The sequence below is a fragment of the Meriones unguiculatus genome, chromosome 16 (assembly GCF_030254825.1).
Source record: "Meriones unguiculatus strain TT.TT164.6M chromosome 16, Bangor_MerUng_6.1, whole genome shotgun sequence".
NCBI lineage: Eukaryota > Metazoa > Chordata > Mammalia > Rodentia > Muridae > Meriones > Meriones unguiculatus.
Window position 1 is genome coordinate 24,581,964 of NC_083363.1, and position 27,925 is coordinate 24,609,888.

Here is a 27,925-nt window from a genome sequence, read left to right on the forward strand (position 1 = left end):
TGAATAGGGATTGAACGGGCACCCCTATAAAAAGGGTCAGGTTGGGGGTATGTCTTTCCATTTTGCCAATCTGCAAGGGCATGGAAGGGACCATCCAAGAGTGACAGGTCTCACCAGACACAAAACCTTCCAGAGCCTTGACCTTGGGCCTTTCCACTTCCAGAGCTCAAAATTACCTTTAATTGTCTGAGGATGACCTTTTTCCAAGGTATTCAGTTACAGAGTCTCACTGGGTTGGTGGTCCCACAGTGAAGGAGCCAGTGTCCTTCTGTCTTAGTCAGTGTTCTATTGCTGTGAAGAAACACTGTGACTATGGCAACTCTTATAAAAGAAGCATTCAATTGGGTCTGGCTTACAGTTTTAGAGGTTTAGTCCATTATTGTCATGGCAGGAAGCATGACAGCATGCAGGCAGACACAGTGCTGGAGAAGAAGCTGAGAGTTCTACATCTTGATCCACAGGCAGCAGGAAGAGAGAGACGCTGGGCCTGGCATGGACTTTTGAAACTTCAAAGCTCACCACCAGTGGCACATTTCCTCCAGCAAGGCCACACCTACCCCAACAAGGCCACACCCACTTCAACAAAATCACATCTCCCAATCCTTTCAAGTAGTACCACTCACTAAGCATCTAAATGTATGAGCCTATGAGGACCATTCTTGTTCAAATCACCACACCTCCTTAGTGGTTAAGATGATAACTTTTCTATTATATTTGGCCACATTTTCCAAAAAAGGATGGAAGCATCAATGTGGTAGGGTGAAGATAAAGCCAGAGAGACAGCAATGGGCAGTAACTGCCACTGGGAAAAAATGAAACCGGCGGAATAGCTAAGGGTTTTTAAATGAGGTGAAAACCAGAGCCAGGCATGGTGGCTGTGATGGTTTATGTAGTTATCAGTTTGACAGGATCTAGAATCATCTGAGACAGGTCTCTGAGCATGCCTGTGGGAGATTACCATGATTAGTTTAACTGATATGAAGACCCTTGCTAACTGTGGGTGGTACCATGGGCTTTCTCCACAGAAGGGCACTCTACTCCTCTAGAATAAACAAACACAGACGCTCCAGTGGGAGGGGAGACCTTCCCTCATACAGGGAAGGCAGTGTTTTATTTAGTAGAGTACAGTTGGAGACCAGGGGCAGGTGTTGAGTTAGCGGGACAAGAGGCCCCTTCCCCATGCTTAGAAGCTGCCTTTGAGCAAGGCAAAAGTCTCTGTGCTCTGGTCTGGGCTCCTCAGCCCTCTGCCTCTGACTCCACCTTTGGCATGGTCATCTCCTCTAAATCCTTGCTGGAATGCACACGGAGGACTTGGGCTTTGCCTATGTACTCTTAGAGGATGGGAGGGATAGAGGCAAGAGAGAAAAGAACAGACGGGGAGGTAGGCCAAGGTCAAGGGTCAGCTTTGCCTTCAGTTCAGCTGGGGACCTGGGACACGCTGGCTCCCTTCTGTGAGCCATACCACCCCCAGATCATCTAGATAATAAACATGAATTAAGCACCTGCTGCACACCAGAAACTCTGCGGGGCACTTGGGACCCTCCACAACCTGACAAGGGAGAATCATGTCCACTGTTGACAAGCATTCTCTCCCCTCCCCCCGCAAGCTGTCACTCCACCCACACACACTCTGGTTTAAGACACCATGATCACTGCAGGGGCCTCTTCTCTGGGCTCTCCTGTCCCTTCTTGCTATTACTATCCTCATCTATGCCTGGCACGGTGACCACAGGTATGTACCACATCCTGCTCAAAACCTCTAGAATGTCCTACTTTCTTCAAGAGGTCGGCACTGTTTTGTCTTACCTCATACTGCTCTCCCCTGCCCACTGGATACCCCAGCCAGCTTGTCTTCCCATTGGTCTCAGGTAGGGAGTTCTACTTGTAAGCTCTCCCCAGGCATTCCTAGGTGTAGCCTTCTGTAGCTCAGGACAGGGAGTCTTCCCCATTCACCTGCTGTCCTCCCAGGGGATTCTGTCCTTTTTATATTTCCCTTCCTAAGATATAAGCCCTGGTGACATAGAACCTTGTCCCAATTTTTCCCTCATGACTCCCCAGAGCCTGACACATAGGAAGTACACAATAAGTGTTTGCTGCATGAAGTAGTGGCCCAATTTCCTTGGGCAGGAATCCAGCCAGAGCTAGCCTCCATGTACCTCCAGAATAACTCACCTTGAGGGCTCTCTCTTACCTGGCTTGGGTAGAGGTGATATATTCATCTTCCTCTGGGATGGACTATAACCAAATACAAAAGATAGGCTTGGGAGGCTGAGTCTATAGAGGGCCGACTGGTAGGAGTTGGGAGGTGGCATAGGTGTGGCAGCTGCCAGCTTTCAGGAGAGGCAAGACACCCTCTTGCAGACCCTGGAGCAGGACTGTTTGTTCATGGACCCAGGCACCCCCCTGCACCTCCAGAGCAGGAACCAGCCAGCTGTGTTTCTGTGCCTGCTGTCACCAGGGGAACCAAGGCCTTCTTGTCTGGAGCAGAGACAACCACTGCTATGGCCTTTCTCATAGCCCCTTGCCTGGAAGGCTCTTTCTGGACTAGCAGTTAATGTTCTTCTAGCTGGTGTGAGCTGTAAGCTGCTGCAGCCCTTCACAAAGCCACATCATTTTCTCTATTGCTCTGGAAGAAGGCTTTAGAGAGGAGGTAAAGAGGCTGACTGGGGCTCCTCACCCCAGCACATGCTTGTTGTGTTCTCCCGACGGCTTATTCACTAACTATGTTGCAGCACTAGGACTTGAACCCAGGGCTTGTACAAGTGTCTACCAATGAACCCCAGCCCTAGTCCTTTTTTTTCTCTCTCTCTCTCAAAAAAAAAAATGAAACTTAGGGCTAAGGTCGTAGCTCAGTTGGTAGAACGCTTGCCTGCCGTGTGGGAAGCTCCCTCCATTCCATCCCCAGACCTGTTTAAACAGGCTACAGGGGTGCACACCTGTCATCCCAGCACTGAGGCAGAGGCAGGAGGATGAAGAGTTTGTCATCTTCAGATACATAGCAGGTTTGAGGTCAGCCTAATCTACAATACATAATAACCACCCACTAAAACATGCCTCCCACAAACCTAAGCCATTTTCTCAACTGTGCTAAAGCACCCCAAACATTCTCTGCAGTGTGCTCACCATTCCTGACCAGCAGGCCTGCACCGCTCCTACCTCCTGACATGGCCTTTTCCCAGCCTCTTAGCTTTGCAGCTTGCAGTCCTCTGTGTTCAGCTGGGGAAATGGCGAAGGGCACACAGCACTTGCTCTACAAGTATGTGAGGACTGGAGGTCCAGGAGAACATCCCTGTTCCTTGAGACAGGATTTCTCAACTGCATCCAACAAACACTGATACATCTAGTCCAGCTACCCAGCTTTCTTCAAGGATCCACCTTCCTTTCCCCATGCTGCGGTGCTGGGAGTATAGGTGGGCCACTGAGCCAGGGAGGGCAGATGCTGACCACGAGAGGGCCTGGTTCTGGGAACAGGACAGGAGAGGGGCCTGAAGCTTACCTGTAGGTAGCCTGTGTCTCTTGAGGAGGTTCTTGAAGTTCTTGGAGTTGGTGCAACAGCTTCTCTGCTGGGATGGAGGGGAGGGGTTCTGGGAGAAGCTGAGCCACAGCTGTCTGCAGAAGCCCCAGTGCCAATTCTTTCTCTGCAAGCACAGCACAGAGCAGCATCCTGAGCCCTGCCCCTTTCCTGCCCCATCCAGTCCTGACCCCAGGGGAGGTCAGCTTTCTCCAACCATGCTGCATTTCCTCATAGGTTCCCAGCCCCCAAGGAAGGTCCCCACAGTGCTTGTAGCTGTGGGAGCAGAGCTCTCATCCCTTCAGCACCCTCTCCTACTAGGAAAGCCCATATGCACTTTGTTCTTGGACCCCTTCTACCATCTCCCACCTCCCTAATGGCCTGTAAAACTCCCCCTAGGAGGGCAACATTTGGAAATCTGCTGGGGTTTACTCCCTCCACCCCAACTCCCTTCTCCCATCCAGACACCGTCCCTGGAGAAGCATCCTCCCCACACTGTCCCAGAGCAGATGTGTACTTGTGGGCTCTTGTGTGCAAGCTGTGTGTTTTTGTATTTGCACCTGGATGCATATGTTTTCTGCAACAGCTGGGAGGGGCTGTGTCTGTAGGAATAATCTGTTTTCCCCATCCCAGACACCATGCCTGAGGTCAGTACTAGAACAGGATCCCCTCCAAGACAGAGGCACAGAAATCCTGCTGAGAAGTAGGGGAGGAAGTGGAAAGGATGCTTGGAAGCCTTTGGGATACTTTGGAACTCTTAAGGGAAAAGAGAGAGGCCCTGGGGTAGAAGCTGAGTATATCTGTCCTGCAGGGTCAGGAACAAGGGCAGTCCCCACACAGAGAAAGGCCACATTCTGGTGTCCTCACCCTCTGGTGAAGCATGGAGAAGCCAGAACTGGATATTGTTTAGAGAGTCCGTTTGTAGAATCTGACAAAGGAGCTCCAAGATCTGTGTATAGGAGGACAGGCTATGGGCATCTCTGTCACACTCTAGCCAGACATGCAACCAAATATGGGTTCAGGGAATAGCAGGCTCCTCCCCTCGACATGAGGCCCCTGGGCCACATGCTTGGCTAAACTGATTCCCCTATAAGTTTCTCATTAGGATCCGGCACTTGAGGAGGGGCTTTTTCTCACAATTGTTCTGGAGAGACACACTTAACCTCCCCTGCTGGGCAGGAAAAGAATGTGAAGCCATGAGAATGGAAGACCTCAAGTGGGGACTTCAGAACAGAATCAAGCCTCAGGTATCAGACAGGCAGACCCCTTCAGTGCCACAGTCTCCATCGGGCTGGTTGAAACTTAGGGCCCCTCACTGGGACAGCTAAATCAGAGCTGGACTGTCTCCTCCTCAGAGACGCACCGAATCCTGCTTGCTGGGATCTTTTGAGCTGTGACCCCACGGGACTTCCCACCCGGGAGTTCCAAGGATCTGGAGATGTTAGCCAGCATGTGAGGGGTTTGCTGTAAGCAGAGTAGATTGTTTCTGCCAAGTGCCTAGTGAGGGGTTCCATCCAGTGAAGCAGCAGGGAATCTCTGCTCCTATCTGCCTCCTCAGCCAGTAGCTCCCCCTGTCTCCTCCAGGCAAGCATCGGCAGGGTAGGGTCCAGCTGTATCCGGGATGTGCTCTGGGGATTTCCCAGGCCAAGGTGCAGGTGGCAGCTGGAGCTATGGAAGGCTGAAGGGGAAACCCGCGGTGGGAGGTGGAGCCCTGCAAGTCTTTAGCCTTCCCAAGGACCTGGAGGGGTCTATCAGACCCTGGCAGGCCCACCTAATCCTTGGTGGAGTAGAAACTGGGTTGGGCTTCTCCCTCAGGCCTGTACCTGCTAGATGCCCACCCAAGTCCCCCAGCACTCACTTGCAGTGGTGTCCCACCCTGAACTGCCCTTTGGCCCTTCCCCATTCTTCCCATCCTCCTTACCTGCCCTGTGCCCCCTCCCCACGAGACCTGAGACCCTAACTCCAGGTGTGGTGAGGCCGCCCTATGGTGGAGAAAGTACCAGTTCTAGCCTGGCTATGCTGGTCATCCTCTGGGGACCTGAGCCACAGAACACTACTCAACAGGGCCTAAACCTCCTCATCTGTTGAATGGGGATCCTGGGATCTGTCTGATCTATCCATGTCGCTGGGCCCCAAAGCACTGCCTTTCAGAGGAAGGTGGTGACACTGGCTCTGGGGAACACTCACGTATTTTCACAGGGGTTGCCAAAGCCCGTCTAAATGTCACTCAGTGGGGGATCATTTCAAGCCTTGATGAGAAAAGGAACATGGGAGGCCCAGTCCCGACTAGCCTGGCAGGCTGTGGGTTGAGAATGCAGCAGGCAGGCCCTTTCCACCTAGGTTTTCAGTCCCTCTGCAGCGCTCTCAAGAACTGTGTTTATTGACACTAGAAAGCAATGTTAACATATGCATGCTCCCAATTCGACCAATGACCCATGAGAGAGGACTTACACAGAAGAGTCAGGATGACAACAGGCTGTCTAGAGGCAGAGGGGCTCAGAGTCCAGGATGCTGACTCCCGGGGCAGGGTCTTTCTGGTCTTACAGTCTTACGGGGGCAGTGTTTCTGGAGAAGCCTCCTAAAGGCTGACCAGAAGGGCGATGGCTTGGAAGGCCTGGGAACCTGGAGGCTGAGACCACTGCAGTCCCTGCCTCCAGAGTACAGCTTACCAGCAGCTCCTGGTTCTGCAGAATGGAGGCTCCTCCATCTCTGCCAGAAGGGTTGCCCCGCTGGCCATGGCGGCTGCGGCGGCTGAGGGCTAGGCTGGAAGCAGGGATAAGCCTACCAGTCTCGGTTGAGTACTTCGCCCCCTGTTCCCTCAGAGGAGGCTCTTCCTTCTGCTGGACCAAAATTGACCAGAGGCTCTAGTTGTTGGTGAGGGTGGGAGAAGCCAGAGGGGAAAATACAAAGAGGAGACCAGGTCATACTACATGCTGCCTCCCTCAAATCCCAGCAGAGACCTAGGATGCTATCAAGCCAGTCTCCATCTTGTCTCAGGCCCTCCTTCATAGGCCTGGCTTCCCCTGCATCCAAATCAGCATCCTAAGGTTGAAGATGCCCCTGGTGGTCTCCTCTTCCAAAACATCAGAAGTATGGGAGTAGTGTCCTGTGTCAAGGTTCCCATGTCAACCCTCTTTCCTGGCTCAGCTGCCCCTCTTCTGAGCTCTATTCCTCGAAACTTGGTATCCTTTCTTCTGTACCCTCCCCTGTATCCCACTCCACTCACTCCATGTGTGCGTGTGTGTATATACCTGTGGGTTTTGCATTTTCATGTGCACACATGGCTGCTCAGGTGTGCATGTATGTGCAGGGAGGTCAGAGAACAACTTCACGTGTTACTCCTCACCTTGTCCCCCGCCCCTGATCCTCTGTAAGAACAACCAGTGCTCCTAACCACTGAGCCATCTCTCCGGGCTTCCTGCCCCAACTCCAGGGCTTTTAAAAGTAGGTGTTGAAGACTGAACTCAGGTCCTCATAAGTAAGTTTTTGTTTTTTGTTTTTGTTTTGTTTTATTTTGTTTGTGACATGGTCTTCCTACATAGAGCTGGTTATATTAGAACTCACTGTGTAGATCAGGTTAGCCTCAGACTCACAAACTCACAAAATTTTGGCTGTTTCTGCCTATGAGGATTAAATGTGTGTTCCATCATGCTTCCCCCCCCCCCAAGTGTTTTCTGAATGAACTGTCTTCCCAGTTCTTGACATCTGCCCTGGGAAACCTCTGGGTGAAAAGCCGGCTTAGATCCTCCTGCCCTTCTAATTCTAGCTAAACATGTACTATCTCTTTTATTTTCTTTGCTTTGCTTTCATTTGGTTTGAGACAAAGCCTCAGGAAGCAGCACTGACAAGCCTTATGTAAAGCAGGCTAGTCTTAAGCTTGCAGTAATCCTCTTGCTTATGTCTCCCTAATGCTGACATCAGAGATATGCACCACCACATCCATTTTCCTCCACATTTTAAAGAAAACAAGACCTAGACACTTAGCTGAGCTACCCTGAGCACCATAATGAGTTAGTTGGCCTCACCTCTACACACAGGTTGCCTGAAACACACTTTGTTACAAAGGGCCAGGTCTGTGCCAAGGCCACCTGCCCTTACCACCTTGTCCCTGAATAGCACCTGTGAAGTCATTTCCATTCTGTCTGAAAACCTCCAGCGATGCTCTACCTCTGCTGACATTGGGTGCTCACCTTTGTGGGGAAGCTAAGAAATTCTTCCTCCCCACGTTCAAAGTCAGCCTCCTCTCACCTCTCATCACTGCCTACTTCTACCCTGTGCTCCAGGCTCTGTTCTCTAAGGATGTCCTATGGTGGGCCAGGGAGCTTCTGCTCAGAGGTCTTCCCCCACAAAGCATCCCTGGATGATCCTACAGCAGTGATTCTCAGCCCTATCGGTCTGCCTGCCACTCTGTTTGACAGGTTCTCTATCGCACCCTACCCTCTTGGCTCTCCCACACCTTAGGAGCAGAAAAGCAGGCTTGGCCTCCAAAATCCCTCCAACATCACAGCCGGAGCTTCTGATAAAACACTGTCTGAGTGTACCCCTTTTCTCAGGGGTCACATAAGACTATCCTGCATATCAGATATTTACAGTACAATTAAAAACAGTAGCAATATTACAATTATGAAATAGAAACATTAATAATTTCATAGTTGGGGGTCACCACAACATAAGGAACTGTATTAAAGGGTTGCAGCATCATGACAGCTGAGAACCGCTGGACTAGAGGATACTTCTTGGGTCTCTCTGTTAGGTGTGATTTTGTGCCTCTTTGACCTTCACTGTCACCATCACTGCTATGATGGCCCTTCTCCTCCCATGCCAGCAGCTGAGCTGTGGGGGACTTACAAAGGCTTCATTTCCAGGATCACTCCTTTGTTCAGCACTGACCTCATTGATCCTTGACTCATCTTCCTTAGTGAAGATAACCACTCGGGAAGCCAGGTCCTTTAATTTCTCCTTCCAGGAGTCTGAGGGCACACAACAAGAGTTTGGGACTATGTTTGCCCTCTCTGTGTCATCAGAACTGGGATGGAGGGGAAAGGTTCTAGGAAGAAGTGGCCCCCAACTTGGCAAGCCTTTCTGCTCTGGAGGGGGACGGGCTTAAAAACCACCATAGAGGAGGATTTGTTAATGCTGGCAATCTCCTTGAGTCCTCTCCGAGGGATGCTGAAGGCCATTAGGTTGCTATGTCTAAATGCAAGTGGTTTGATCTGGAGCCTGCATTGAGATTTGGGAAGTAAGCCATGCCTGTTGTTAAGACACTGAACCACTCTCTAGACAGATATAGTTCTGCAGTCAGCTCAAACTCCTCTTCCCAGAGCTGGCTGCTGCCCTCCTCAGCAGGATCTCTACTACACCTAACCTTCCTGGCTCTCCCACACCCTAGTCGGGCTTGGCCTTCAGAGTCCCTCCAAAGTCACAGCGGGAGGCTCTGATAAACTACTGCCTGAGTTTACATGTTGCTAAATATTACAAATATCACTCTTGTCTCTAGCTCCAAGTCACATGAGCATGGACCAAATAGGCTTGCTCCTGTTCTTTCTTACTCCTCAAACTGTAGCAGGTGTACTTTTTGAGGGTTAGGGCCTGGGGAATAATGCATGAGATTAACCCAGGAAATGACAGAAAGGGGGGAACCCTGGTTGAAGAACAATGGCCCTTTTCTTTTCAGGCCCCTTGCCCAACCACACACTTTGGGAAAGGTATGAGCCCCAGGTATAAGGGTGTGGTCCAAGTACTTACCAGAAAAAAGCTGGGGGTTCCGATTAGACTGTGGGTCCCCAATGGGGACAGAAATGGTGGGCATCCCCATCATACAGGGAGATAAGACAGTAGGAGGCTGAGTAAAGGACGCCAGAGGGAACTCGTCTCTCACCACACAGATAGGCTTCCCAGTGAAATCTGCAGAGAGGGTGACATCTGTAGGCTGGGCCCCAGGAGCTCCAGGGGGCTGGAAAGGGGTGGTGAGGGGCAGGGAGTGCTCCAGGTCCTCCTCTTCCTGTAACTAGAAACTCAAGTCATCTGAGCCAACCACCCAGACCAAAGCCAATTTATTCTTGGGGATAGGAATAAGAAGGACCTGCTCAGGGTCACCAGTGGGTTGGGTAGAGGCAGGACAGAATCAAGTTCTCACAGGCCCTGGCTTCCCACAACAGGTCAAGGAGCTGCAGGTGGTTTACGATGAAGACAATGGGACACTCAGGGAGGCAATTCCTCTGATAAGTACTTTGCCTTGGGAGCAAGAAGACTCGTGTTCAATGTTTAGACCCATGACTTTAAAATGGGTCTGGGAAGATGCCTAGTGAGCATCTTTGCCATGCAAATGTGAGGATTTGAGTTTTAATCCCCAGGATCCACATGAAAGCCAGATACATAGAACGGGCATGCACAATCTAGTGTTCTAATCTAGTGTTCTAGTGTTCATTATCTAGGTTTGGGAAGATGGGGGTAGAAAGAACATTTCCATGAAGCTTGCTGCCCAGCTATCCTGGCATATATGATGGAAAATCAAAGATACTCTGTATCAAACAAGTTGGAAGGAAAGGATTGGTTTCTGAGGCTACCCTCTGACCTCCACACGCATACCTGGGAACAGGGATATCCACACCCATGAATGTGAGTGTGCACACACACATACACACACAAAAACCAGAGTGACCTATGCTTATAATCTGACAGCAGGCTAGGTGGAGGCAGGAGGGTCCCTAGTGCTCATGAGCCAGCCGTCCTAGCTAAATGGGCATGGTGCTTGTGGGGCAACAGCCAGGACAGGTGCCTGGCCTCCACCTGCATGCCTGCACATGTATGTGTATACACACACACACACACACACACACATGCACACACACACACACACACACACACACATGCACAGGAGGGGAAGGGTGATGAGGATAGTAGAGAAGGAATTAGAACTTCTGATTCTATATGGGTGGAGGGGAGTCTGTGTGTGAGGAGCCTTCCTGCTCAGAGTCTGAACAATCATATCACCAAGTCTAGAGGCAAGGAACAGTGTGGCTAGGCCTTTGCCACTTCAGTCCCAGGATCCTCACTCTACTGGCTTCTCCTGGCTCCTTGGTTCGTCTTCTCTAATGTGTCCGACTTTTCTCAGTCTCTTAATCCTAAACTGCACTCTCTCATGTCTTTATAACGTGCTGCTTCTTCTCAAATGGCTCTCACAGTAGTATCTCCCTAGCCTGTTCCATCTGCTTTCTCCCGAGTGGCTCCTCCCCACCTTTATACCCTCCTCCACTGGCCCTTGATTACCCCGGCTGCCTATTAAGGAATGATGTTGATGCCTCTCTGCCCTATTCTTCAACTGAAGTCAGTGGTCAAATCCTAGGGGTTTTCCCTTCTGTACATGTATAGAACTATAGAATCATCCACTGCTTGATGGTTCAGCTTCCATCAATTCCAGTGTGACCTTATTCAAATATCTCTCATGGTCACTTCTGTGCTGTCCCCCTCCCAATGGCCCCGCTTGATTCAGTGAAGTAATAATAACTATTATTATTATTAGTAGTAGCAGCATGTACCTAGTACAGCATACCTGTACTAGGTAGTACAGGCTAGGCAGGACCTCTTATGTTGACCAGGGTGGCCTTACATTTTGCGGTGATCCTTTTGCCTCTGCATTCTTTTTTTTTTTTTCAGTGTGCAATTGTTTTTTATTTTATTTTATTATTATTATTTTTTTTATCAGTTACATTTTATTAACTCTGTATCCCAGCCGTGTCCCGATCCCTCATTCCCTCCCAGTCCCTCCCTCTGCCTCTGCATTCTAAAAGCTAGGGTTATAGGGGTGTATACCATGTCAGGCTGAGGTGGCTGAAGGCAGGACCAGTGGCCTGTAGAATCCACCTGCTCTAGCTCCCATGCTTCTCTGAAACACCTCTTCCTCTCCACTTCTTACTCTGCTCCAGACACCCAAGGGGCTCTCCTGCTGTACCTCCAACAGAGCCAGGGCCTTTGTGTCTGGTCTGAGAACATTCTTGTGTTTGATTGTGTGCGTGGTTCCCATTCTTCTTTCCTTTAGTCTTTCTCTCAATGTCATGTAACTGACTAGGACTCTTGTGACAACCTTTTGAAAATGGCCATCTCCCCCCATAGACCGACACCCACATCTAGTCTATGTTTCAACCTTCCCAGCTGGATGTCAGCTCCAGGACAGCAGTGACAGTAGTCTGTTCCTGGCTATTATCATGTCCTTGGAATCCAGACCAGTGCCCTCCTGTAGCTCATACTCTGTAAATTCTGCAGATGGATAGGTGGGTAGATGGATGGAGGAATGGCCATGAATCAAATGTCAGTGTAATTCTGAGGTGGGACACCCTCAAAGAATTTCCTTCCTCACAGGGAAAGAAATTCTGTAGGGGACCTCTGATATGCCCTTGCTTTCCTCAAGTCCCCCAGGTCAGTCCTGGCTTAGCCGCAGGATTGCCTTGGGACTCTTGTCAGTCCCCATGCTCTCTAGGCTCTGCCTGGAAACTGGTAAGAATGCATGCCTCTATACCAGATATCATGACGCTTATTGATACCCACACCTCTGCAGGCCCCTGTAGGCAGATACTGTGCACTTGGCCCTACCTTGCAGGTGTGTCACTCGCTGTGGTTGGGGATGATGCCGGGAGAAGAAGGAATGGTGGCTGAGGCGTCCGAAGCGGTAGGCATTGGGTGTTTGGAGCTTAGAAGCCTTCACGTCCTCCTGGCTCAGCCCGAAATCCACAGTGTATGGGACCACAGACTCTTTCTGGAAGCCAGCATCCCCGTGACTCTTTGGAGAGTGCTCTGGTTTCTTCTCAGGCTCAGGTGCCGCCTTTGGACTGAAGGGGGGATGGTTAAAGAGAGGCGAATGGTGTTTTCTCTGGCTCACCAGGCCTCAGGATTCAAGTGCTTATCATGGGGCCCAGTCCCAGAGGCTGCCTTCATGGCACCCCCACCCTATGCACCCCCAAAGATTGGTTCCCCCAGAATCCTTTCCCATTGATGCCAGCTGGTCCCAGTGAGCCTCTGTCTTCCTTGGTAGGGATCTGGGGCTCATCTGTCAGAGAACAGATGGGACCTCCCAGGATCCCTGCTTTCTTCCTGAGACCAGATCTAAAACCAGAAAGAGAAGCCTCAGACCCACCTAGTCACCACAACCCTAAGATGTGCCAAAAGCCCCTTATATACATTTCCCGGGGAACAAGGGCTGGCCCCACCAGGGCTTTCTCCCGAAACCAAAATTTTGGCAACCAAAATTCAGCTTCAGGCTGTCACCCTCCCCTGTGTCATTCTTATCTTAGTTTCAGCGCCCAGAGGTCAGAACAAGAGCCAAGGCCAGGGCAGTCCTAGCGAGTCCTTTGCCCACGTGGTCCCTCCCAGGAGACGCGGAGCTGACTCCAAGCGGCAGGGAGGGAAGCGTCCAGCTTTTGTTTTGTTAGGCTAGGCTGGAGACCAGTGGTCTCAGGTTCCCAGCACCCAACACCCCAGGCCCAGGATTTGAGGATGCTTAGCCTCGGTCCCTGAAGGAACAGGAGGCGATCAGTCTAGGGCCGAAGGTTGTCCCAGGAGGTCCAGCTCTACCACCTGCCTGGTGGTTTTCTGTACTTCCTTCCTTTTCTGGCCCTGGCAGGAGGGAGGTCCCCTGGTGCAGTGGAGGTGGGCTGGGACTATGTTAAGCAAGGCGGGCCTCCCCTGATTCCTGGGAGGATGTTGCTGAGCGGCTCCCTGTTCCAGTCTCCTTTCAGCTCTAGGCAATCTGGGACTTAAAGAAATAAAACAAACCCCTCTGAAGTGGGGGCTCGTAGCCTTCTCTACTCCAAATTAGGGGAAGTCACTGGAAACTCCAGAGTACCTGTGCTGTAGTCCCCCCTCCTACCATGTATTTCTGAGACCTGTGCCACTGCAGCTACCCAGGCTCTGGTGGGTGGCATTCCAAGATGAGAAAGGGCCCTTCCTGGATCTTGGACTCCAAATTACTGAATTCCTCTAGGTCTACTTTTGTCTGTTATCCTACCTAATCTCCCTGTTGACTCCAATGAACTCTCTTGTAGCCTACGTGCATTTAGGTCCTCACCTCTCTAGTGGATGTTCAGCCAACTGGGTTTTCACCTCTGTAGTCATCACAGCATTTGCAATCAGAGATATTGCAATCTTAGAATCCTAATGCCAGTGTTCGCTATGGAAGGCACCGTTCTGGTAGTCTGGTGGCTGGTGTACAAACTGAAACACAATCTGAGAGGAGAAGAAGGGGACAGGAGTATGAACACTGTATTACCCAGTAATTTGGAGAGATCCAAGACATAAGAAAAACCCCTACAGCTGTGCAACATGGCTTGTCTGTGAGAGTAGTGCAATTCAGAGGGTCCAAAACAGCAAAAGCCCAATACCTTTACACAAGTCTGAAGATGTGAGAGAGCCAGGGCCACATTCAGACCATGGTGCTTTTAGGAAGCAATGAACCGTAGTGGCAGCCACAGCATGGATAAATCTTCCAAACTCAGTGCTTAGTATGATTTAGAAGAGCACATAGGCCAGTGGTTCTCAATCTGTGGGTCACAAACTTTTTGTGAGCTCAAATGGACCATTTCACAGGGGTCATATATTGGATATTTACATTAAGATTCATAACAGCAGCAAAATTACAGTTATGAAGTAACAACAAAATAATTTTATGGTTGGGGCTTACCATCACATGAGGAGCTCTATGAAAGGGCTGCAGCAGTATAAAGGTTGAGAACCACTGATTTAGAGTCTCACTACATAGCCCTAGCTAGCCTAGAACTCAGCATGTAGACCAGGCGAGCCTTGGTCTCAAACTCAGAGAGATCCACTTGCCTCAGACTCCAGAGCCCTGGATTAAAGGCGTCGTCACCATGCCCAGCTTTGAAATGCTTTTTGTAAAAGTAAAAGTTCACAGGGCCAGCAAGATGTCTCAACAGGTTAGGGCACTTGCCACCAAGCCCGGGTTTAATCCTTGCAACCTATATGACGGAAGGAGAAAACTGACTCCTCCAAGCTGTTCTCTGAATTCTATGCACCATGCAGGTGCGTTTACCTATCCACATATCCATCTATGCACACACACCACACACACACACACATCTCCCCTACACCAACCCCCCCACGTCCATATAAACACCCCACATTCATAGACACACAATGCACATGCCAGAAAACACACTCCACACACATACACCCATACACACATATCCATACACACACATAAAACACATGCTGTACAGCCCCCCTCCCCAAATCCCTCTCACATACACACAAGTTTCTCAGGCAATCAGAACTATCACAACCATGAGGTCAGACAATAAAACAACTAAGGAAATTCCCCTGCTGGCATCTTTGGGTGGACAAGGAGACGGATACACAGGAGATGTTGTTAGTGGTGGTCCTGTGATTTCTGTACCGGTGGCACATTTACAACAGCCCAGTGCAGCACTGAGCAAACCCATTAAAGGAAACAGATGAAAGGTGACAGATATCATAACCTGCTGAGTTATGATTACATCTATAGCCCCGATACAAGCGCGAGGGACAGGGCACGAGTGCGTTCTGAGAGGGGCCCTCAGAATGGCGGGTCTGCAAGGCTCTGAGAGGCACCTCCAACAGGTTAGGATGTGGTGGGTTTGCCTCATTTGAGGCTGCCAAGGACCGGCACCCTCATTTGACTCACAGGCTCCTGATCTTTTGTCTAAAAACAGTGAGCAGGGCTCACTCTTCAGGAAGCTCCAGTCAGGTACCATCAGTGGCAGGGGCTGGATTCTTGAGTGCTTAGGTGCTTCATGCTTGAAGACAGGGCATTTGGAAGTCCCTCATCCACCCACCTATAGGAAAAGGTGCTCTTTAGAATACTCTCAAATGCTTCTCACCATCACAACAGCAAGAAACTCATTTTCCTCAGGTCTGAATTCACATACGTGTTAACGTGTGTGTATGCGCTTGCATGTTTGTGTGCGTGCGTCCATGTGTGTGTGCACGTACTCATGACAGACACGAATATACTCCGAAGCAATAGCTACGAATGTGGTGTAGATGGAGACTTGCATCTTATTTTTCTTTATGAATGTGATATGACCCATTAAACTGCTTCAATAAGCTTAGGAGTAACCACCCATACTAGAGGGGTCAGTTGGGGACCTAGCAGGAGAGACAGATGAGGTCACTGCAGCCCACCCCTGCTTCTGACCCTAGGCTTCTTGACAGTCAGGCACAAAATATCTAGAGGCAGCCACTGATCCAACCACAGGATGTCCTCTTATCATACCTCATTCCTTTGTCCTCATTTGGAACCAGAGCCTATTTCATTTTCTGCCCTCCAGAGAGGTCCCTGAACTCACCAGGAAGATGTCTGCTACAGCATAAGAGCAAGAAGCACCTGGTGCCTGACCAGGCCCGGGAAAGAATACTAAGCAAGGGTAAGGCTTGTCAGAACTGTGGGCAGGCCTGCTGCTTTGTGACTGTGCTGCTGAACCCAGTGGTTGCTAGGTTACCCCTTCCCCACAGCTCCAGAACACAGCCCCAGGACCTCCCCACCCCCTGTGCAGTTCACCTTTACCCTTCCTGGGCAGACAAGCTCACAGAGGACTTTCTCTCATCTCTTGAAACTCCTCCTCCATTTCCTACCCGAGCACTTCCAGTGGGGACCCACACAAGCCTAATCACCTGGTTCAACCAGCCAGCAGCAGACCAAGGGAGACAATCTGGAAAAGGAATCAGGCTAGACTTGATTCTGGTCTTACCAGCTTGACATAGCCAGATGCTGTGTGCATGCCTCTGCCTCTAGGAGCTTTGATGTCTCAGGATTAGTACTGGGGGGAGCTGCTTACCACTTAGGTAGAGAAGAGGGGACAAATCATAGGACCTGGAGGGTTCCCATGGCTTTACTGGGCAGGATGGCAGGAAGGGGGGTAGGGTTTTCAGTTTGTTAAGCTGCCTGCATTGCCAGGGATATGGGGTGCCAAGCACCCTCTGTTCAAATTTCATTGTGTCCTTTATTATGATGTGATCTCAGACAATATACCCAATGGCTCTGAGCCTCAGTCCCCATATCTCTGAAAGAGAGATGGGATTCCCATTTATTGTCCCTTGGAAATTGAGTTAACACACATTAAAGTGCTTAGAATAGTATGTGGCATCAAATCTTTTAACTATCACTGTCTAGTCTGGGGTGTGAAATGAATGCCCTTGCCTACTTCCAGGCTTGTTCTGAAGAACAAATGGGAGTAAAGTGTCTAACTATATGCAAGCAGGAGATGCTCAAAAAAAGGGACTGGCACCAAGGCAGTTTAGTCTGCAAAGTGTAAGCATGAGGACATGAGTTCAATCCCCAGAAACCACATGTTAAAAAAAAAAAAAAGCTGGGCCATTTCACATTTGTAACCTCAGCACAGATTTAGGTAGCTTCTTGACACTTCTGGGCCGTTAGTCTAATACACTGGCTACTTTTATGTCAATTTGGTGGAGAGGAGGGAGCCTCAATTTAGGAAAGGCCTCCTTGCTGTAGGCAAGCCTGTCAGGCATTTTCTTTATTAACGATTGATGGGCGAGGGCCCAACCCATTGTGTTTGGGGTTACCCCTGGCCTGGTGATCCAGGGTTCTATAAGAAAGCAGGTCGAAGAAACCATGGGGAGCAAGCCAGTAAGCAGCACCCCCCCCCCCCCATGGCCTCGGTGTTAGCTCCTGCCTCCAGGTTCCTGTCCTGCTTGAGTTCCTGTCCTGACTTCCTTCAGTAAGGAATAGTGATGTGGAAGCATATGCCATATATGCCTCTCCAAGTTGCTTTGGTCATGGTATTTCATCATACCACTAGTAGTCATAACTGGGACACCTAGCCTATTCGGTGAGTTCTAGGTTAGTGAGATATCCTGTCAAAAGAAAAAAAAAAAAAAGAAAGAAAAAGTAAAAGTGGATGGTGCCTGAGGAATGGTATTTAAAGTTGCTTTCTGATATGTGCACACATGCACACACATGCACGTGCATACACATGATCACCAGTTCCTGTGTAGACATGTGCACACACAAAAGAGATGTTCAAAAGCATGGTGGTGATGGTGATGATGACTACTATTGCTGGTCACTAAGTGGAAGTAGGATCTACAGTGGGGTGACTTCTTTGTGCATGACTCCCTTGTGTGATTAATTCACTTAATTTCTCTGAAGTTCAACCTGGCTACATTAAAGTGGGAGCAAGGTTAATACTTGGTCCCAGGGCTGTTATGGGCCAGGAGCCGTGTGCACAGGTTCTGCCAAGAAGTCTTGAATAGGCTGCTGGAAACAGGCGTAGGAATAAGGCTGCTGACTTTCAAAACTGCTGGCGTGGCTTTATGTCATGGTTGGCTCCTATCAGCACCCTGAGGCATCTAGACTCTGTGGATAGAACCTGGGGAGCAAGGAGGCTGAAATGGATAAAACGGGCAGACTGGAAGCTCTCCTAAGGCTCTGCCCTCCCTGCTGACGAGGAAGGGGGAGATCCAGCCACCTGCTAGGGGAAGTTGACCTCTAATGTTGCCCTTCAAAAGCTTCATCATTTACATGGCTCAGAACCTTCTCTGAGAAGGGACTTTTCCTGGGCCTGTCTCAGCATAGCTCCGGTGACCCTTTGGAAGGCAGCTTGAAAGCCCCTCTTGCATCTTTCTGGGCAGTCTGTCCACTAGTGAGACAGATCCTACTGTGTTTGGAAAAAAAAAAAAAGAAAAGAAAAGAAGGCTTTTCCTCATGACCAGCCCCTCCCTGCAGCTTCCAGCACTCTGTGGGGGATTTCCCACCAAATCTGCTGACATATCTATGGAAAAACCCCCATGCTACCCATCCCACGGGTACCCTTTAATGCTTTCATTGTGCACAGAGCTGCACCAGGGTCTGCATGCTTGGTGCAGATGGAGTGGAGAAGGCAAGGGATACCTTAAGAAATGTCTTAAGCCAGAGGTAGTGGTTTAATCTGAGCACTCAGGAGGCAGAGCCAGGCAGATCTTTGAGTTTGAGGCCAGCCTGGTCTTCAGAGCAAGATAGCCAGAGCTACACAGAGAAACCCTGTCTTAAAAAAAGGAAGAAGAGGAAAGAAATGTCTTAAGTACTGGTTTGCAGAAGAGCTGAAGAACCCTCAAAGTCTTCCTTGAATAGTGTCAGAAGGAGGAGCAAGTTGGGCTGCATGCGGAGTCTGAGATAGGCCAACCTGGGCTAGACAGAGAGATCCTATCTAAAATAAATAAATAAGAGAGAAAGAGAGGAGAGAAGGGAGGAGAAGAGAAGAGGAGAAGGGAGAAGAGAAAAGAGGAGAGGAGAGAAAAAGAGAAGAGAAGCCAAGTTGGGAGAGAGAGAGGAGAAAGAAAGAGAGGAGGGAGAGAGAGAGGAGAGGAGAGGAGAGGAGAGGAGAGGAGAGGAGAGGAGAGGAGAGGAGAGGAGAGGAGAGGAGAGGAGAGGAGAGGAGAGGAGAGGAGAGGAGAGGAGAGGAGAGGAGAGGAGAGGAGAGGAGAGGAGAGGAGAGGAGAGGAGAGGAGAGGAGAGGAGAGATTGCTTTCCTAAGAGTGGTTTGAGGTAGAGCCCTCTGCCTCAGTCTCTCAGTAAAAGAGGAACTTTATGGAAGAGGCAGAACAAGAGAGTGACATTTCAAAAGAATGATCACTAAGTTCCTGCCCTAGTCAAATAGTTATGAATTCCTATTGAAACAGAAGGCACAGGAGTTAGTGCCTTTCAGAAACGTTCTCTGGAACATTCTTTGGTTTATCTTTGAAATTTGAATCTTTGGTCATCTGGAGACAGGTTTTGTATATTTTGTAGGAGTAAAGATAAGTTTTCCAGATAAATTCTCATTTGAGCTGGGTGTGCTGCTTTGTGCCTGTGATTGTAGCATTTAGGAAGCTGCAGTAGGATTGCTTTCCGCTCAGGGTTCGCCTGGGCTACAGAGTAAGACTCTCTGAAGAAGGAACAAAGCTGGCGATATAGCTCAGTGGGTGATGTTGCTTGCCACCCAACCCAATGATCTGAGTTCAATCTCCAGGACCTATGAAGATAAGGAGAGAACTGACTCCTGCACCTTATCCTCTGACCTAGATACACACACACACACACACACACACCTGTATGCACTCTCTCACTCTCTCTCTCTCTCTCTCTCTCACATACACACACATACACACTCACTCTTGCACATACTCTCACACACACATACATACACACTCATACACATGAGGGTTCTCTCTCTCTCTCTCTCTCTCTCACACATACACACACACTATCTCTTGCTCTCTTTCACACACACACACACACACACACACACACACACACACAAAATTTCAAAAGCAACAACAAAGCATTCTTTCTTATGAATCTGTCCCTGAACTTCCTGTTTGTTGAACTGTTACACCAAAGCTGCATTCTCTTAGTTGCTATCACTTTCAATGCATCTTTCTCCCCTCCCTCTCTTCCTCCTTCCCTCCTTCTCTTTTGTGGCATAGAGAGCATGGCAGCCACTGCTGCTTGACAAAGTTCCAGCATACTGACATCGCAGATCACAGTTCAACAGCGTCCTTTTACTTTCATCTTTGATGATTTTTCACTATGTGTTATGGGAGTTCCTTTAAAAAAAATGGTTTTCCCCTTTGGGAAGTTTTGTGTGGGCTTTGGTAGAGGCTGTGAATGTGTGCATTGTCAGTCTTTCCAAAGAAAATAATTCTTTGGGAAAATCTCTGCCACCGTGGAACTGTATATATCGTTCTAACTCCACTTGCTTCTACACAAGAATGCCCATTGTGCCCACCCCAACCCCATTTGCACCAAGAATAGAGAAGTTAAAGATTTATGGCTTCAGGAACTCTTTGGCACGTTCACCTGGTCCCAATGATGAACACACACAATTGAGAGAAACAATGGGCTTTGGCTCTTGATGGCAAGAATTCAGTTAATAAGTCTAGACAAGTGCCCATGATTGCTTCCTTGGGTGCGTGACTTACAGGATGAAGGACCATGCCTGGTATACCCCATGGGGAGCATGTTAAGAAGTTAGCTTGGCTTGATCCCGCTCTGCCATATACAGGAGCACACACTGAAAGAATTAGGACGGCATGGCCTATTGGAAAAGAGTAAGAGGTCAGGACCTTTCCTTTGGGGAGTGCATGAAGAGAGCAGGCCGACGTGGTAAGAGTAAGGCACAAAGGAACTCCATTAGGAAGCAGCCCAAGGTTTATAATGTTACATGGCACAAACACTGCACCATACCCCTTGAGGAATAGGAATTGCTCTTACAGGTTTGTTTCTTAGGACTCAAAAGCCTGCCGCCCCTGAGACATGTAGGCTGAGAGCATGCTGCTGCTCGCCTCCATTTCTCCCTTCTAAGTGGACAGACACAGCAGAAAGATAAAATTTATTTGGTGGTTCCAAATATGTACTCACAGAAGAGTAGTTTAAAATAACTCTCTTGGGGAAGGGAATGCTGGGACCCAAGTGTGAGTCTCCTCACCCCATAGTTCAGTGGACCCAAGTGTGAGTCTCCTCACCCCTGTCAAGCTGCCTGTAGGTCCAGCCTCAGGGGAATTCAATGCCTCTGGCCATCTAGGGAATCCAAACTCACACACACATGCTCATACTCCACACACATAATAAAATATAAAAAAATACTAAAAGTTGATTATCCTTAAGTATACAACACAGAGATTGAAGAATTGGGAATAGTTCAGTTCATTGCATTTGACCGTTAAGGTCTTGTGTTCATGAGGGAGACTTCACCTATGAACATGTGAACGTTATTACCAGTGACCTTGGGGAAGGATTTTGTACCACCTGCTTTTTGAAGGATGCCACCTTAAAGAACTTCCTGGTTTCTCTTCAAGCTGGTAGCCATCTCCTGCATCTTGGCCACTGTGGGCCCAGTGTCTGTAGACAGCCCAGGAATCATCTTGGCAGCAGTGGAGGAGAAGGTAGCATGAGCAGATGGCCCAGGGCTCAGCACAGCACAAGCTGCTGTGCTGTACAGTCTCAGGGTTTTCCAGGAGAGACATGGGCCCCAAGTCCTGCTTTCAAGTGCATGCTTCTAACCTATGTTTTAGTTTTCCTTGCTTTCCTACAGATTTTATTATTTATCTATTTATTCCTCCTCATCCTCTTCTTTCTTTGCCTGTTTTTTTTTTTTTTTTTTTTTTTTTTGTTGGTCCTCTTTTAATTTGTTTGTGTTTCTTGAGACAGGCTCTTCCTATGTAGTCCAAATTGACCACAAACGTTGTTGTTGTTTTGAGACAGGGTTTCTCTGTGTAGACTTGGCTGACTTGGAAATCACTTTGTAGAGTAGGTTGGTCTCAAATACAGAGATCTTCTCCCCCTGCCTCCCTGGTGCTGGAATTAAAAGTGTGTGCTACCAACACCAGTGACTATGAAATTATGATCCTCCTGCATCAGATTCCTGAGTGGAAGTATAACAGATACATGCTACCACACTTAGCTGTTGGCTTTCTTAATTACTGGCATTATCCTGCTCTCTTTGGATTTACATTTCTGGTTCTTATAGTTTGTTGAGAAGACTATGTTATTAGTAATTAGGTTATTGACATTTAGTTGATTTTCTAATGTTTCACTTCTTTAGGGCCATCATGGCTTCTTTCTACAAATCTGTCTGATTTATTGGAAACAAATGCTACATGATCTTAGCTTTACTCTGATGTAATCAGTGAGTAAAAGTAAGTATATTTTCATATGGCTGAGTGTTGTATTTTTGTGACCTTTGTCATGTCTTCCTAAAGTGGGTTTATAGATATAACTACTAGAGAAACAACCTCTCTGTGAAAAGCTTTTTTCTCCTCTGTCATCTCCTTCTGGTCCTCCTATAAACTCATTTTAGTTTTTTCCTCTGGCTATGCTGTATAGTGGAGAGAGCTTACCTGCCTTTGGAACTTGGAGAGTGCTTTAACTTTAACTCACTATGCTTTAGTGGGCTCTCATCTAACTCCATGAGAGGGTCCACAGAACAGATGAGAAACTCCAGCTCCAGAGACACTCGAGCTACCATTCTGTACTTATGTGACTGTGGACACACAGTGGTAGCTTCTAGGCCTCTGCTTCCTCATTTGCAAAACAGGGACATCATCCCATGAGGCTGTTTGATGATTATCTAAGATAATGCTCATGTGATCAGCCAGCACAAGGCTTAGACCACTGTTTATGAAAATGAAGCAGATATTTTCGAGAATGGCTGCTCTATTTTGATGTTATTCTCTCTGGGTGTGTTGGGAGAACTCTTGTGCCCACACACCCTTGTCCCACAGGCTGCATGCGCTATGCTTTGTCTGGATTCTGGCCAGTGTTGCCAAGCTACTCTGATGAAGGCTGGCTGCTTGAGTCCTTGCCAGACTCTTGGCACCCTTCCTGGAATTGCTGGTGTCCTGTTATCCTGAGATCTATGCTAGCCTTTTGGTGGGGTTGGGAAGAAAGAGGGAGGTGTGGCTGCTGAGCCCACCTTGGCCAGCCTGGTCACCTGTCATTTGGGCAGAACTCTCAGCTCTGGAGCTGACATGTGTGGGCTAGTCTAAGCCAACACGGAGAAGGGTCATTGAACTGGAAGAGCAGGCAGAGAGGACAGGAGGCATCTGAGCGCTCTAGAAAGTCCAAAGCTAGGAACAAACATGCTTCCTACAGGCAGCCCTTTTCAACTGAAATGACTTTCCTCTCTCTTCATCCTAGTTCTCTGCTCACATTTTCCTTAATTCCCAGTGGTCCTCAGAATTATATGCATCTCTTTTGCAAGCCTATAAGCTGCAAGAAGTGAAAGGCTCCCTTTTTCTTGTTTGTCACCAGGCCCAGGGCCTTCGTATGTATGGTATCTCCGTGGGTTTGTTAGGCACTCATCTGTCAAGCTCCTGCTACAGCACCTCTGCTCAGCATCATCAAGTGACTGACTGACTGAATGAATGTATCAATCAGTTTCAGGTATTTATCCAATCCATTTATCCACCTGAATCCTTGTCTCCTTCTCAAAGATCCTATCTAATCTTAAGTAATTCTGTGCTGCCCAAATTTGCCTTGTAGTTTGTGGTATAGATCTGTTCCCTGGAAAGTTCTTAGTACTAATTGAAATATGTTTTTCTGGAGACTTCCAGGTCGCCTTGTTCTAGTCTCACACTCTATAAGAATTTTCTTTCTTTCTTTCTTTCTTTCTTTCTTTCTTTCTTTCTTTCTTTCTTTCTTTCTTTCTTTCTGTTATGATCATCCTTCAGATAATTTGAAATTGGTTCTCATGCCTAGCTCTTCTACAGGAGAGTCCCAGAGTCATTTATGAGATACAACATGAAATAGGCTAAATAATTTAGAAAGGAGAAGGAATAAAGGGGCTAGAGAAATGGCTCAGTGATTAAGAGCATTAGCTGCTCTCACAGAGGACCATGGTTGAGTTCCTAGCATTAACATGGCAGCTCACAACTGTCTGTACCTATGGTTCGAGGAGACCTGATGCCCTCTTCTGGCCTTCATAAGTGCTGCACGTAGTGGTACGTAGACACACATGCAGTAGTCCAAGGATGGGGAGGAGTTAGGGGAGAAGGTAAAGTGAGGCTGATCATTAGGGACCTTAAGTACCATGTACAAGAACAGCTTTCATTAACCAGGCTCTGAATGGTGTCTTTCTCTTTGTGCCTTCTTCAGATATGGTGGGATTCTTTGGTAGATCAGTCCTATACTCTGATATGGCAGGTCATTGCTGCCGTGGCTTACCATGTACAGAGTTCTTACCAGCCAAGAGCTTCCTGCATGGCCTGGAGGAAGGCTCAGGCCACCTCTGTTGACCCCTCACTAATGCATGTCCTGTGACTGATTCTCTGCCAAAAGGCCTTGGGCTCTGGTTTGTTTTTATGGTTGTGATGTTGCGTCCAGAGACATTGGGCAATCCCCACAGGTCTTTCTTTTCTCAACCAGAAACTCTGTAAAACTTCCATGGAGTCAGCAGTAAGACCTTGTTGCTGTAAACAGTTTGAAAGGATGTGAGTGATTTTGTATGGAAGGTACTCATGTGGCTTCACAAAAGAAACCAGTTTAAACTTACTCCACAATGGTATAATAGTGAGGAATGATAGATGTCTGAGTAGACAGCCTGTGGATACAACTTAAACATTTGAAATGCTCAAATAGGTGGTAGACAGCAAGGCTGGACCTTTAAAATATGTATGAGCAAGGAGTTTCCTCTCTGTGCCCCTTACAACACTGGTTCCTGTTTAGTCAGTAGTTGAGACTAGCAGTCCCTTCAAACTTGATCTACAAAGGCTAGCTTCAGGCTGCTTGTCCACCAGGAAGCAGGTAGGCAGTGGCTTACAACAGGGTTCTGGACTTCTCCCAATCTAGTCACCCCACTGATATTCAGAGGGAACAAGAAGCTATTTTGTACCAAGAATGGCCCTGACACTTGTCCTATCTCCTTTGCCAGCCTATCAAGGCTTGGGGTTCTACTTGATATCCTGTGTGCTGCTTTGACAGTACCCCAACAGGTTGGGAAATTTATAACAACCAGAAATATATTGGCACAGAATGCCGAAGGCTGGAAATCCAAGATGGAAGGGGCTTCTGACTGTCATACCCCAGCAGAAGGGCAAAGAGCAAGAGGAGGGCTGAACTTGATGATACTGACATTAGGAATTCATTCCTGAGGGCAGAACGCCAACAGCCTAATTGCATCTTAAATATTCACACCTGCAACATCCTTGCATTTTGGAAATTTATAACACATGATCTTTAGGGGGTGTGCTCATATAACTTTGCCGGGCATGTTTATCTGCACAGCTTGAAAATCTAGGTCTACTCATTTGCTAAGCATTGTCTTGCGATAACATACCACTGCGAATAAACAGAAACTTATTGTCTCATGGTTCTTGAGACTGGAGGTCAGAAGTCAAGGTGTTGGGAAGGTGTATGTTTTTCTGAAGGCTGGGGAGAAAGATGTTTCCTGTCTTCTTACCTCCTTGTGATTTGCTGGTGATCTAGTGGCCTTGCCTTATAAAAATCATCACATCCATTTCACACCTGTTCAAATTTCTCCTTTTAAAAATTTACTTTAAATAAAGGACTATTGTGTGTGCATATGCACCATATGTGAGTGTGTTGGGGCTGGGGTACATGTAGTCAGAGGACAATTTCATGGAGTCATTTCTCTCCTCCCTTTACATGGACTGTGAGGAATCAAACTGAGCCCATCGGGCTTGAGTAACAAGTGTTTTTATTCACTGAGTCATTTTGCTGTTCCTCAGTTACTCCTTCCAAAGGATACCAGTTATTTGGGGATAGGCACCTATCCTGTCCTGGGACTACAACTATAACAACTTCATTTTCTAGCAGTTACAATCTGGGGACCTGAGAGTTAGGAGTTAAACACGGCATTGTCAGGGGCATAATTCTGTTGGTTCCTCTATACTGATTCTGACATAGGGAACAATGAAACCAGAAATCTGGTGGTTAAGGGAGAGGCCTCAGTTCTGCTGCAGTAAGTTAAAGGTATAGCCCATTAGGGATGGAGAGAGAGGTCAGCTACTAAAATACTTGCTGTGCCAGCAGGAGGGCAGCCTGTTACAGCATTTGCCTGTCATGTGTGAGTCTTTGGACTGGATTGCCAGCATTGCCAAAAGTAAAGTAAAGTAAAGTAAAGTAAAGTAAAGTAAAGTAAAGTAAAGTAAAGTAAAGTAAAGCAAAGCAAAGTAAAGTAAAGTAAAGTAAACTGAACTGAACTAAACTAAACTAAAATGTTGAGATTCTGTCTCAAAACAATCAACTAATAAATAATATGGATTGGCAAATAAAATTGAGAGAATTTATAAAGGGGAAAACAGTTTAAGTCTTGCCTTGGAAAATCTAGATGCTGGTCCCCTTTTCTATTTAAAATTGCAGTGCCCATGACCTCTGGCACTAAGCCCCGTTCTATATTCCTGTAATCTGATGCTTTCTTTCCCAGAGTCCCAGCCTCCCTTAGGCATCATATGGATATTTATTATGCTTACCCATCCTCTCCAATCAGATCAGGGGTAAAGATCTGTTTTGTTCAGTGATATATTCCACACCCAAGATGTTGGCACCTAGCATTTTAATAGTTGAATGAATGGATGATTAAGCCTATGGCCCACATTCCCAGATGTGACCTACCTGGGGCTCCTGAAGAGAGGTGTATTGGCCATATATGGCCTTACACCTGGTTACAGGCTGGTGGCCTGCATGCCAGGCCCTCCTTTGGTCTTGTCTCTGGTCACACTGACCTTTCTGTCCCCTCCAGTGGCTGAACAAGTGCACTTTGCTCAGCCAGAGCCTCTCCTTCCTGCCTGCCTGCCTGCCTGCCTGCCTCTGCCTAGCTAATTCTTAGTTATCTGTGTGCTCGGCTGGGACTGTCCTGGATTCCTCTGTTTAGATCAGTGTCTCTCAGCAAAGCGAGGAACTGACGTTTGGCTTTTTAAAAAGCAAACCTTCTGGAGAGAATTCTTCACATTCAGTTGTGCGTGTGTGTGTGTGTTTACGTAGAGACCAGGGGTCAAACTTGAGAGTCTCTTCCTCATTTGCTCATATTGTCTCATATTCTTTGAGACAGGGTCTCTTTCTGAACCTGGAGATCATTGATTTACCTCTGGCCAGCAAACTCCAGGTATCCTGTTGTCGCTGCCCCACCCAGAAGAGGATTTATAGGCATGTGATATCGTGTCCCACTTTTTAAAAAAGTTTTTAATTTATATAAAGACATTATTTTATGTGTATGGATGTTTTGGCTGCATGTGTGTCTGTGTACCATATGAATTCTTGTATATGGAAGCCGGAAGAGGGTGTTGGATCTCCCTGGAACTTTAGTTATGAGTGATTGTGCGCTTCCATGTGGGTGCTGGAGACCTTGCGAGAGCAGCCGGTGCTCTTACACTCATGTCATCCCCCTCGCTTGTGTCCAGGGCTTTTGTTCTAGGGGATCAAAGAGTCAGGTCCTCACGTTTGCGTGACAAGTGCTTTACTGACTGAGCCATCTCCCCAGGCATTTTATTTTCCTTTTTAAAGACAGGATCTCACTGTGTAACCCCTGGGTATCCTGAAACTTGCTACACAGACCAGGATGGCTGTCAACTTGTGTTGGTTCTCCCACCTCTCCCTAAATGCTCTCAGCTTTTGCATTCAGTCTTTAAAGATAACAAAGTCATCACCCAGGAAAGTAGATTACTCCTGATCTCCGAACTGGACAATTGGTGCTGCCTTGCTTTCTCTGAGGCCAGCTCCATTGAGTCACCCTGGAAACTGGTTCTACAGGGACATACCAGGAGAAACTGTGTGCCCAGGCTTGCAATGATTTTATTGCTCCTCTGTTTATCCAGGACTTAGATTACTGGCCTCTGTCTGTGCCAACAAGGCAGGGAGTCAGCCTGGTGTCCAGAGGGCATCTGGCTATATGGTTCATCCTCCTAGCAGGACCAGGACAAATGCTTCTCCAA

The 27,925-nt window shown here is 48.0% G+C and overlaps 1 protein-coding gene across 1 annotated transcript; it reads right to left on the reverse strand.

Annotated features, from left to right (window-relative positions):
• Positions 1-1,014: 1,014 nt before the first annotated feature.
• Positions 1,015-26,708, reverse strand: Tbata (thymus, brain and testes associated). Its single transcript, XM_060369483.1, has 10 exons — positions 26,610-26,708; positions 13,572-13,729; positions 12,101-12,336; positions 9,257-9,415; positions 8,402-8,481; positions 6,181-6,348; positions 4,379-4,460; positions 3,497-3,638; positions 2,192-2,235; positions 1,015-1,331 (listed from the first exon to the last, which is right to left on the reverse strand). The coding sequence occupies exons 2-10, from the start codon at positions 13,616-13,618 to the stop codon at positions 1,237-1,239; spliced, it is 1,053 nt and encodes a 350-aa protein (XP_060225466.1). The 5' UTR covers positions 13,619-13,729; positions 26,610-26,708; the 3' UTR covers positions 1,015-1,236.
• Positions 26,709-27,925: the final 1,217 nt, after the last annotated feature.